General features: G+C 36.6%; 2 protein-coding genes across 3 annotated transcripts in view; one reads left to right on the forward strand and one right to left on the reverse strand.

Moving 5' to 3' along the window:
- The window catches only part of LOC124187153 (thyrotroph embryonic factor), a 219,627-nt gene that overhangs the window by 38,537 nt on the left and 167,436 nt on the right, over window positions 1-13,654 (forward strand). The window lies entirely within an intron of this gene.
- LOC124187155 (serine/arginine repetitive matrix protein 3) overlaps window positions 8,496-13,654 on the reverse strand; it is a 29,019-nt gene continuing 23,860 nt past the window's right edge. Inside the window, exons 2-3 of the mRNA XM_046579464.1 lie at window positions 9,588-9,922; window positions 8,496-8,868 (exon numbers count right to left, since the gene is read on the reverse strand). Coding sequence (XP_046435420.1) covers window positions 8,693-8,868; window positions 9,588-9,922 — 511 coding nt within the window. The 3' untranslated portion in view covers window positions 8,496-8,692. The remainder of the gene's footprint in view (window positions 8,869-9,587; window positions 9,923-13,654) is intronic.

The following is a 13,654-nucleotide window of genomic DNA, read 5'->3' on the forward strand; positions in this document are numbered from 1 at the left end:
TTCATCGAGCTTAATTGAAATTAAAAAAATTTAAATTAATTAAACAATCGCAGCCATTCGTTACGAATAATTCGTTAATGCTTGAGTGATACTCCAAGGCGGCCGCGCACCTGGATAATCTGGAAAACGTGGAAATGTCAGGGAATTTTTTATTTGGTCGTGAAAACGACTGAAAATATCAGTTTTCTATCATGGGAATTAGAAATGATTTTTCGAGGTAACAAGTTGAATTTTTTTCGTCGAGAAAACAAATTGGCCAAAATTGGCTTTTTTGTACATTATGTTTCTCATCGATTCGAATTGAATTTCGAAAATTTCAGGTGAAACTAGGTTTTTCGATACTGGAAAACTTGGAAATGTCATGGAATTATTTTGCGAAAAATTTCTTCAGTCGTTTCCTTGTTGCGTGTGATTTTTTTTAATCAGAGTTAGCGTTGCGAAATCAAAGTTTTGCCCGATTGAATAAGTAAATAATGTCAGCTCGTTTTATTTCGTTTTATGACGTCTTCTTTCGCAAACCTTCAGTGTTTACTGTCACTATATTTTCATTAATGGTTATTCTTCTTACTTCTTACGTACTGATACGCTGCTTAGAATTGCTAAGAAAGAAAAATTCTGATTCTAGAAAACGCAAGATTACTATTTAAGGGAAGCTCGAAATTTTTTCAATTGTCAGAATTTGGAATATATCACGGTTGAAAAATGTCTGTATAAATAGTAAATTTTGTCGGATGATGACAAAAAGTGAAACATCATCAGTTTCGCCAAAGTTGAGAGTTTTTGTTAATCTTATTACGGGATAATCGTACATTGAGTATTTATCAAATTATCGTATTCTTTGGCTACGAAGATCTCTTTCAAAAACACAAAAATAGGAAATACGTATTGGAATTACAGACAAAATATATTTAATTATTATAATATAATAATTAAATATATATATGTATTTTTAATTACTCCAAAATGGTTGAAAAAATGCAGTGAATTCGTTTAATTTCATTCTACAATGGTTCATTTTAATTGTAGAATATAATTTTCAACAAATTCACTCGAACAATATTTTTATCGTGTTGGTATCGTTGGATATTCAACATTCTACAACATACCACCGGTACCATAAATCCGTTTTCGTGAAACTGTAGAAAATGGTCTTCTCAATAAAATGAGCCGTCGTAAAGTGAAATCCAACGTGTCTATTAGGTTTCTAACAACTTCGAAACGATTTGAGACGAAACATTAATGTTCAAGTCTTTGTTCATAACTTCAGTATCTTTTAAAGCTTCATATGGCAATTAAATACACTAAAGAGTGCTTTGAGAATTATTTACTCTTGTACAATGTGAGTGAAATTTTATTGAAACTCGTTCGAAACTATTTGTCAATCACTGCAATCCTGTGCGGCTTTTAAATAACAAATCGACTTTCAGTTTGTAACCCTTTTACAACGGAATTAAATCTAACGGTGTAAAAAGAAATTTTCTTCGACCGATGTCAATTCTCTACCTTTCAACTAGGGTGTCTAATTTTTTCCAAAATTTTCCTGAACCTATATTAAAATTTGTACGCATGTCCCATTACAGTGGATACGTAATAATTTTCAAGGTTTATGAGTTTGCATTAATATGTGCCAAGCTAGAAACACAGATATTTTTCTTTTAAATAAAAACTTGACCTTAAATAGCCTATAAAATTAGAAATGAGAAAGAAAATTATACGCAGCTTTTTTCGACTATTTCAGCTACACATCTTCGACTAGGAAACGTATTCAAACAGAAGGGACATCCTTTAATTAGAAATATTAATATAATTTTGTATTAGAAATGTTGTTTAGTAAAGTTCCGGAAGCGACTGATTTAGAATTATTTGGTGGTGAAACTTGGAGTGAAGAGATCAAACTTTTACGAAACAAGAAAGCTTCGAATTGTCGGAAACCCGGCGGCTCAAGTTCCGGTACGCAAGGTTCCGGAAATTCAAGTTACGACAGAGTCAAGTTTCGACAAGTAAAGTTACGATCGAGCAAAAATTCAGAAAAATAAAGTTTCGATAGAGTAAAAGTCCAAAGATTAACCTTGTAAGCCATGCCTGGGGTCAGAACTCACCCTACGCGAACTTTGAACTACGCTTAGCGCCGCTACCGCTACGCGGCTTTTAGTCTTTGAATGGGCTTTTCATTATCCAAATGTAAATAAAATCAGATTTCTCGTGCGCTATTCTCTTCCTTATGAAAGAACGAAGAAAACCATGCATGAAAAGATCTGTTTATGAGTATGGGATCGGTTTTATGATGAAAAAAAGCGTCAGGTGTGCGGTTCCCAGTCATGAGTTTGAAGATGAAAGAATAAAGTAATTAGTTGTAGGATTGAAATATACTCACACAGCGTAGTTCATTCAACGATTCGGTGTAAAAAAAAATGGCAAAACTGAAAATCCGAATGATTAGGAGTCTGAACGTAAGATAATATCGAAAATCCAAAACAGAGAAATATCAAAGTGGTGAAATTTCACCGAGCCAAAAATTCACAGAACTAAAAATCTTGGATCATTCTGAATTTCGATGCTACAGATTTTTAAATTTTCTCATCTTTGCATTCTAGGAAGTTTGACTTGTCAGATTTATGAGTTTTCGGCATTTTCGCCTTTCGGAACTTCGCGCGTCGGGTTTCGGACCATTCGAAACTTTGATGTTTCGTCAAAGTTTGATTTCTTTATCTCGCGCTTCCGGAACATTTCAAATTCGGAATTTCAATCCCGCTCAACCGATATAGTATCGGTGACGAAATACGCTGACGTCATATTGACGCACCGGACGGAGATCGTCGAGTTGGTAGCAAATCGGACGAAGTAACCGCGCACCGCGTTATTTTCGAACACCGACTAGGATCTTCATTGACGTCGAACGAGGCGGCGAGCTGTTCTCGATCGAGTCACGAGTCTCGGCGACGTTTCAGCTCAGAAATCTGCTCAAAATATATTTCTTATTCTCGGCTGGTTGTGTGCATTGCCGTTACATCTAAACTCGCGGATAAATTAAAGAAACGTTTTAAATATCGGTTTCTATACGGTGCCTCATTAGTTCTATTGCATCCCTTAAAAATTCTCTGCTGATCAAACTCAACTAATCATGAAGTTCTGACAAACGTATATCAGTAACAAAACTTTGGCCGTGTTGCACAAATTGTTTTAATTGTACGCCATTTTTATTTTATTTTTTTTTCCACACCAGGCAAAGAACAGTGGCTCAGGATTTACGAATTAAAATGTGAAAATTATTGTTCATTCGAAATAACGTTGTCAAACATTCGATTGAAAATGTTCTATTTTCTTAGGTAAGAAAAAAAAAAGTATCTATTGTAAGTGATTTGAGTTTTTGAGATAAATCTTCTACGTAAATTTGATTACTTTTTACGCTAATAGTTTTGATTTCCAAAAGAGAAATGAAATAAAAAATTCGGACCATCGATCTTCTTAATTAGTAAAACTCGGAGCAACAACAAATTCGGATTTTACATCAGCCGATTGGACAATAATTTGAAATAATAATCATGAAAATGAAACCTGTACATAAAATAAGATAGATATGAAAATTGATAATAATACATTTTTTTTAAGTATCAACAAAAACAAGAAACTAGAGAATGATATTGTCAAGATTTAAATTTTGTATATAAAAGGCTTAAAAAAATTCGCTAAACGAGGCTTTCGTTTCATTGCCAAGTAAAGTTTGAAGACTAAATTTCCAACCAAATTCCTGACACCTTTTCTTTGAATTCTTGACGAGCTACAATAATCGTGGGGGTGAATACAACGCTGATTCTTAACGTATCGGTACATAAAATCGTGCGGCGTGAGCGTCGCCAAATCGTCTGCGATCCCGTCGCCAATAAAATAAACCCGAGCAGCACATGACGGAATAACGATACAGCTTTAAGCCGCGCCGTTTTAAGCTGCCAAAACTTTTCAAGTCGAGCTTATAATGCCGCACCGAGCGACGCAGAACTTTGCCAAAAGGTTGAACATATAATTCAAGGTCAGAGACAATTAGAAGCGTCAGAGGAAGGATTCGGATTATTTTTGCGACGATGGGAACAGGGTTCCAGAAATTTCAGGAGTTTCAATATTCTGAAAATAGAGATATTCTTAGTTCTGTTTTGTTTTCATTTTGACATTCGATTTTTTTAAAAGGAGTGAAGAAGTCTAGTTTTTTAACAAAATCATCACAGCCAGATTGAGACTCTCGGTATTTCAACCATTTTCAGAAGTTTTCGGATACAATTTGACCATCGATGGAAAAAGAAACCGCATTTGGATTCAAAATTTAAAACAGATTAACTTTATGATCAGTTTTTTTTTTTTTTTTTTATGTATTCTGAGCAGCTTTTTGCATTGAGAAACAAACCCGTAGGTCGCTTTACTTTGTCTTACAATTCGTGTTTCACTTCATCAATTTTGCATAATGTATTTCGGACGCAAACAGTTAAAAAATAGATATATGCGAGCCTGATATTTGCTAGACATATGACAGGGGCAGTAATTGTTGTTAGATTTTCCGTGACAAAGAATGCTGCGTCTCCTGAGATCGAAAATAACCATCTACATTTCAAATTTAGATTCACGTTTTGGTTTCGCACCAGGATGGAACTTGACAAATGACACGCCCGAATCGGACGACGTTCATGGGTGAAAAATCGCGTATATATACATATACACATATATACGTATATACTTTATATTCAAGATAGACTGTAAACCAGATCATTTTTCAAACTTCTGGCATTTCCGTTTTCAAAATAGCGACCAATTATGTTCTATAAAAATTGGCATACTCAGGGCCAATTTAGCTATAATTTCTACCGATTTTATTATGACATAGTTGTACATACAATATCTAACTATCAAATTTTTGCATTCGTAAGCTGCGATCGAAGGTTTACTTTGAACCGTTTCAAATTTAGTAGATTCGTTAAATTTCACCCCAGAATGTCTCATTTCATTCGCAAGATCATTTTGTACAAAGCAACTGAAACGGATTTTTCTTTATACTCAGCAGTCAATTGAATATTGTGATTTGTTGATCATAACCAATATCGATGGAGTATTATGTAATTAAATATTTAACGATGCAAGCGTGATAGGAGCGAGTGTTTTATTAGAATTGTAGAAAATAGTCTTCCGAATTGAATGAACCAATTGTACAGTGACATCAAGCGAATCGACTAGATTTTCAACAGTTTCTAACCGATTTCGAATGAAGCGTCTACATCGGTTACGATTCCAGTATTTCCTATCTTTGTATTTTCAAAGGGATCGTCATACAAAGGTTACGAATATGATAATTTGGCAAACATTGCATTAGCAACTATTTCGGAATAGAATTAAAAAAAAATATTCATTTTGACCAATCACTATCCTTAAATAACCTCAATACCAAAATTCGTTCAGCCCTCGAGAACGTTTTGTCAGAACTCAGACATCAACCATAATTATTTGAGTTTTCGATCAAGCCCGATTCATCCAGACTTCAGCTAGTTTTTATCGAAAAGCGAAAATACTGCTGATACTGAGTTTCGAGAAAATGAAACTTCGGATATAAACCAGTTAAAATAGGTCTGAATTAAAAATATACCGCGAAATTTGAGGTTTTTTGCGTTTCCCTAAAAAATTACTATCGATGGATGAAACATAACTTGATCATCGTCTAGAGTGGAAAATTCTACATCGAATTATGTTCTCATATGTCGGAAACGGAGTCGGATTAACGAATTAGGAAAAAAGAAATTATTTCACAGAAATTCCCCAGATGCCGTCGGTAAATAGAATTTCTTTTTTCTTAATTTGTTAATCCAACTTCGTTTCCAATATATGAAGACATAATTCGATGTACGATTTTTCGCTCCAGACGATGATCAAGTTATTTTTCATCCATCGATAGTAATTTTTGAGGAAAGCGTAAAAAACCTCAAATTTTGCTATTTTCTTGAAACGCCGGTTATGCAGCTCAAAAAATCAGATTCTAGTTCCTGAGAGCCGAAAGTCCCTATACACAAAAATACAGCCATATCCCGAATGTTTTTAATTCAGACCTACATACAATTATGATTGGATTATACCTACATAAAGCGGTTGGGCGTCTTTCCTTCTGAAAATCAATTAATTTGAGCACTGCACCGCCATATTAATGATTGTGATTAGTGGATACTGACGACTGTTGGCGTTCGGCGTATAGCTCCACGTCTTCTGGAAGAAAAACTCCTGAATATAATCCGTCGACGAGCCGCTCGAGCCGCCAGTCTAGGCCAGAATAACGTGGCGTGAATTTCTAGCCAGCCTAGAGTTGCTAGGCGATGGTCACGTGTCCGCATGGCCGCCGCGTATGTGGACGCATCATTAGCGGGGACTATCATTAGCCGGCAAGGCCAAACAGGGCCGCACCGTCCCCGAGGAATTCCTCGCACTTCGGCTATTCCCGAGTTCAGAGCGATGCGTCGTCTATGCAGATTTTCCCAAGTCCTGTGAAATATTCTCAACAAAACTCAAGTCTCCATCCTCAGGAGAAGACCTGAGTCCTGACTTTGTGCCGACAATGAGTTCGGGATAAAAGTGCCTAAGCCTCGAGCTTAGTTACCAACGTAGTTCGTAATTCATCACTGGAGGATCAATTGTCGTCATAAAAACGCACAGGCTCGATTTTACCGACGACTTATGTATGGTGCTTCACAGTCCATCGAAATCTTGTTACTTAGCGATAAGCCACATTTATGTACTATAGATTTGAAGCTTGCAACCTGGCTGACTTTAATTTTCCCTCATGGCCTCACCTGAAACAATATTAATTCCGATCACGATTGCAAATACGATCGTATTTGTGTATCTTTGTAAAGTTTGACGTCTTGAAGGTAAAAATTTGGACCATATCAATCCTTTTTCAATCAACGTGTACATTGTTAACCTCAAAATCTTCTTCTCGCATATGGTCATGTATTCTGTTCCTGATTGTTAAAGTATACGAAGTAATTAAAGGTAATATACAAGGTAGTGTGTTAAAGTAACAATGTATTAAAGATAAATTACAGATTTTATTGCAATCTATGAATATGTTCTGTTCATCACATTTTACTGACAAATCGGAAGACTGGAATAACGATTTGTCGAAAAAAAAAAAATACAACGTCTAATATTATTTTATTAGGATAGGTTCATTAACGCCCCGATAACTTCAGCCTCATGAAATAACGTCGAAGCGTTGGAAAAATTCCACAACACCCTGCGCTTTGATAATTTCTTTTCAAAAACTGACTGAACCTCCTCATCCATTAAAATACGTCATATTGCACGCTGCGAATTTTAAGTTGCAAAATTGCACGTTAAGTTTCGGAATTGTGATTCGATGCGAAATGCTGCGCTGAAACGCGTCACCGGTTCCAACATCGAAAGTATCGAATACCGCACTGATGAATTTCACTACGGGAATATCCAACACAATTAACTTTATAGCACTTAATTCAATAGATTTGTCGAGATTGCGATGCAGCGCAGCAGCTGTTTTACTTCTCAAGTTCTCGGAACCGCGTGAAGGTCATCTATTCAATTTTTAGCAACGAAAAATGCGGTTCTGGAAATTGCTAAAACGAATTCTCGCTCGCACTTCGGCTACCAATAGCCTTACAAAGTTGAAATCTGTCCGATATGCTGCACTTAGACATTTAAAGCAAGACTCTGTTGATATGGTAGAAATGTAGAGGAATTCATCCTCCAAAAAATTGTTTTCTAAAATCACTACGCAAACGGAAGATTTCTGAGTAATCATGTGGCCATGAATTCAATAAGTTGAGGTTAATTGAGCAGGTAATCTTGATGCAAGAATTATGATAAAAAGAAAAGAATTTTCGTTTCTTATGCAAATTTAGTACTTAGTTCTATTCTGTGATGGGCGAAACGTTGACTCGATTCAGAGAAACGTGATAGGTAATCAATGTACTGATCAATATTTGAGTATCAGCTCACGGGACAACTGACAAATTAGTTGAACAGCTAGGTTTTTTTTTTATGGCTATAAGTCAGTTTCGTGATGAATCAGTTCAAAACACACGGAAAAATCGAAGTCCTTTCGTTGTACGGAACGGTGAATATTTTACAGACTCGAGGCCAAGCTGCTCAATAATTGACGACCAACCTGAAAACATTTTCAATGGTATGCTGCACGAAGGGGGAATCTAGTTTTGTCTTTTCGATAAATCAATGGCGTCAAAAAATTATTAAGACACTCTACTTCGACTTTCGAACTCGTATCAGGATATCAACTAGCGAGCTGAAAATATGAATAGAGAATGAACTGGATGAACGGAAGACTAGAGCGACTAATGAGACGGGTTGTTTGTTCATGGGCATGCAGACAAAAACCTAGTCAGTATTTATTTTACGAGGTAATTGAATGAACTAAACGAGTATTGTACATACACGAATCGTTATCAAATAATGTACTGTAAGCTTTATCACTCGAATCAATCAAGTGGACAAGGACAGATATATAATATATAGATACAAAAATGAGTGTATAATAATCATGACACGGTACAGGATAATAAAAAGTGTAAATTAGCTGATCGATAAACCTGTGTAGAGAACAGAAAAAAATTGTGTGCAGAATTCATTCCTCCCACGGCGCTCCGCGTTTCTTTCATTTCGCGTCGGATTTCTACGGTTTGGTTTCTCCCGCGGTTCCATCCGAGGTTCCGGAAGCGTCCGATTGGTCGCTGAGACTCTCCTTTCCGCTGGCGCTTAGCGAGGCACTCGCTGTGTCTGCGGCCGATCCGCGTGTCTCGACGCTGCTGGCGCTGTTCATCCTAACCTGGGAGCTCGTCTTGCTGTCGTCTGTGGAGGTTAGAGGTAATTAGAAGTATTTCGTATCGATGGTACCTGATAAGATTCACTTAATTCTTCGTTGACACGCTGGGTTATTTTCACCTGGAAGAATTTTTGTTTTGAATGCTCACTTTTCCACAATTGAAAATTTTCAATAATTTTTACAAACAATTTATTTTTATATTTTCCGAATTTCAATTTTGCAGACATATTAAGAAATGCTTAAAGTATATCCCTGAATTTTTAAACTAAAATCCGATCGAAGGGTTCTTATTCGCAGGTAGACGAAGCACCATTCCGATCAAATTGACCCGGTGTATCAAAGAAGGAGCAAATTTGGAAAAGTTGATTATAAAAGACCCAACTCTGGCCTGAAGACTATAATTCAGTCCCCTCTACGGACTCCGATGATAAAACAGTTAGCTCCTGTGCATAAGCATAGAAGATAACTGTATTATCATCCGAGTCCGTAGAGTTACTTGGATTATAACCGTCATACCAAAATTAGGTCCTTTATAATCAGCCTCTTCGAAGTTGAGTGAATATTATTAGGAGCCATCGATATGGGTTTTCGGTTGAAAAAGCGTCCACCAAAAAGCGACGGATAGTGTATCAACAGATAACCAAAATAGCTTTCTTTCAAATATGAAACTCTTGCTACAGCAACGCCATCTCAGTCGTACCCTATTTCACGGACACTTTCTATACACGGAAATAGTCCTCCTTACCTCTACCCTCCGTATTGTCGTCTTTGCTTTGCGCCGCGGGCTGGCCGCGCGGTTTTCCACGCAATTTCCGTTCGCCACGACGCCCCCCAAGCTCGTCGACCTCGACGCCCTCTGGCCGACGTCTTCCACCGCAACGCCGTTTCCTTCGCCGCCTTCCGGACTTCGACCTTCGCCCTTTTCTGCCGCGCCTCGAACGGCGGCGCCCTCGTCGCCGACCGCAGCCCCTCTTCCGACGGCGTTTGGAACCGCGTCGTTTCCGTTTACGTCTCCCGCCGCATCTTGATCGGTCTCCTGGCATCTCGACACCGTCCACTGTTGCGCACGTGTAGAAGCCGCTGGGGAATTAGTTTTGAGGTTAAATTAGACCCGAAATCTATTCACACAGACAAGGATCTGTTACAATATAGAAAATTTCGTAAAATCTGCTTGTTTGAAACTAGAATTTGTCAGGCTAAAAATCTATTCTGCTCGAAGTCGGTAAACATATTTGAAAAAAAAAAACCAAAATAATAGTTTTCCAAAATTGCCAAATATGTCAGGCTGGGTGCTGAAAGGTTGACCCGCTGGATCGCGTCGAATATAATTTTTTACGTCAAGTGAATTATTTAGTTGGCTTTTTTTTCAAATAAAATCTTATTTCGAATGTATTCAAAACAATTCTTTTTCCTCGGTTTTGCTCAAGGCCGAGGGGCTGTTCACTTGGAAATTAATCGAATGATTCTGACTCATGATATCTGTACCGTGTGATTTCTTTCAATTTACCCACCGTTCACAATTTGAGCACTATTTTTGTAAAATTTAAATACATTCTGATGAACAAAAAACGCAATTTTATCCATTCAATTTGAATCTATGCAAATTCGTACAGAATTTGCACACATTTCTGCAACGTTTGTGCAAATTTTTTCAATCGGATTAAAATTGTTGTGAATTTTCAAGAGCTCGAGAAAAATTTTTACGAGGTGTAAACTAAATCTAAATTGCATTTAAACCTTCTGAAAAAATTTCAACCTATTTTTTTTCTGATCTTCAATGATTTCCGAGAGTTCTGTACGATTTTCGATAATTTTTCGATAACGTAGTGTAATTACGGAAAATCGCAGAAAACCATTAGAAACCACCATTAGAGGTTGGGAAATCATTAAAAATCAGTGAAAATCACTGGGTTAGCGAGAAAACGTCTAATTGTAAAGCGCATCGATACAATATTAATGTATTGAAACCATTTGCCGCGAGATTGACAACAATTTTTATAATTTCCAACCATAGCCGTGCGATTTCTTCAGTTCTATAATGCGATTAAAAATGATTCGAAACGATTTTGAATGATTGCAGGTATCTCGGTTTTGATTGTTATTCTTTCTTATATATTTCGTGAACTCAGATCCATATTTAAGGTCTTGAAAGGAAATTGTAAAACACTGAAAATCCTTGACGTTTTTCAGCCGAAAAAATGTAGAAATTTTAATCCAGATATTGAAGCCAATATTTTTTTTATCCAAAAAACAAATAAAAAAAATCAACTTCGGGATAGAAAATTGACACGGAGCATCTTAGAGAAGTATAATTGTTCTTGAAACGGGTAATAAAATCATGCGATTATGGTATTCAACCCTTCACTGGCCATATGGTTGTTTATTGACGTTGCTGGCCAACGTAGACGATTTCGTCCAGAGCTCCTTTTCCCCCACTTAAGACTTTTCAAAAATTTCCAAAAATTTCAGGTAATCAGTTTCAGATGCCTGCTTAATATTTCAACAGATTTTATAACAAAATTTCCAATTAGTCAATCGGTATAAATTGTTAAACAATGAAAAGTTTTTTAGACACCGATAATTATGAAAGTCAGGGTGGTCAATATCGTCCATGTTGGGCGAAAGGTTAAGTTTGAATAAATATCGCAGGAAAAAAAAATTGGGAGAATTGGAATATAACAAAACATCGTCTCGGACAGTCCGGATATGGAAGAAAAAGATTCACGCTTCACGACACTTCATTCAACGGTCGTTTGCAAAATGAACAATTTCAGTGAAAAACCTTCATTTCAAATTACTCTTTTGAACGACGAAGGATTCCGGTGGAGACGCCGCGGCGCAGAGCCAGCTTCGTTTGTCGCGTTACATTTTTTGCCGGACCGTCGTACTCGGAAGCTATGTAGTTTGCTATTTCCCGGGACGTGGATCCGTGGACGTTCCGCAGCTTGCGTATGGCGGCAACGAGGAGTGCCTCCGTCTTCGGCATCCTGGGAGGAGGACCCATCCTTCCTGGCGAAGATCTCTCTCTGCCAAATTTTTACAAAAATCATGAAGCTGTATGAAAATGGGACGATTTTTAACTTCGAATATTTTTATTTTCATCCACCGACTTTCGGTCAGCTTTGTACAGGGTTGCAATTTTAATCCACCCGCAATATGCCAAATTTTCAACAAAAATCATGAAGCTGTATGAAAACGAGACGATTTTTAGCTTCGAATATTTTTATTTTCATCCACCAACTTTCGGTCAGCTATTTACAGGATTGAAATTTTAATCTACCCGCAATATGCCAAATTTTCAACAAAAATCATGAAGCCGTATGAAAACGGGACGACTATTAGCTTCGAATATTTCATTTTGATCCAAAAAATTTCTGTCAGCTTTTCTGGGCTCGAAATTTAAATCTGCTTGCTATTTGGATATCGTATAACATTTTATTCTTTGTTTTTTTCATCCACCAACTTTCGGTCAGCTTTTTACGGGGTTCAAATTTTAATTTACATGTAATTCGCCAAATTTTTACAAGAAATCATGAAGCCGGATGAAAACGGAACGACTGTTAGCTTGGAAAATTTTTATCTTGATCCAACAAATTTCTGTTAGCTTTTTATAGGCTTGAAATTTAAATCTGCTTGCTATTTGGATATCTTATAGTGTTCGCTAAGATATCATATGTGAATCAGTCGAGTTTCAGGCCTTCAGGCTTTATCTATTGTGAAAAATACGTCGATCAATTTTATCAAATTTTTATATCTTTGTGTCGTCGAAAAAAACGACCCCATGTATTTTCTGTGTAAAAAAAGTCTCATCTTTCCGGACATGAAATTTATGTCAAGGTTGATCATCCTCAGAAACTGTCAGAAGGTACTTTGTTTCGTCATTAAATTTAAAATTTTAAAGGTTAAGGTTAAAAAATGAATCGTTTTTCCTTTTGTGTGAGAAACAGTGAATATTTTGTATTAATGGAATATTCATATCGATTTCGCTACCATCTAATTTTTATTTCACGGTTCAAATTTCAGAATATACTTCAAAATATCTACTGTGTTTCACACAAAAATAAAAATAATTCTTTTTTATTCCCTCCGCATACACATGACGGAACATATCAATACAAACGAGGTTTTTGGCAGTTCTTGGTGAAATTTCGTAATCCTAAAGATCAGACTTTTTAACACTAAAAACACATCGGGTAATGTTTTATTCCCGACAGTAAGAAGTGTTAAAAATTCGAAGACGAAAGTTCAATTCGAGAACGTGATAAAATTCATCAACTTTTTTAAAAAAAAGGCTAAAACTTGATGATCTAAAATTGGAGAATTTTCGTATTTCGATACTATGACACATTATCCAAATTATAGCCGGATCGAAATTTTAACCTGAAATTTGATTGAACTGACACAATATTTTTTACACACCTAATCAGGAAAATCACGAACTTCGTCAATTCTTATTTTCCAAGCGACTGACTTTGGCAGTTGGAGATGCCGAAAGTTTTTCCTGCGTGTTATGATGTTACTTGATTTTTTCTACTTACCTATCGGCGATGCGACAGTTAATCCCCGCAGCAGAAACTCCAACGGGCACTGAATAATTTACATGATATTGCGTCTGAATTTTTATTAAAAATACCGGATTACGTTGCGACCGTGGGTAGAGAAATTGTCTCTGAAAACTGAAATGTTGCAACGCTTGGATACGATTGTTTCGTCTTTATTTTTCACCCTCTTTTCTTGTTCGTCTCTGACGAGCCGAACTTCAAGGCCGTTCATTGGCTCGTTGCAATGATAAGTTAACGGGTAACGCCACTG

This window comes from Neodiprion fabricii, chromosome 7 (genome assembly GCF_021155785.1).
Source record: "Neodiprion fabricii isolate iyNeoFabr1 chromosome 7, iyNeoFabr1.1, whole genome shotgun sequence".
Taxonomy (NCBI): Eukaryota; Metazoa; Arthropoda; class Insecta; order Hymenoptera; family Diprionidae; genus Neodiprion; species Neodiprion fabricii.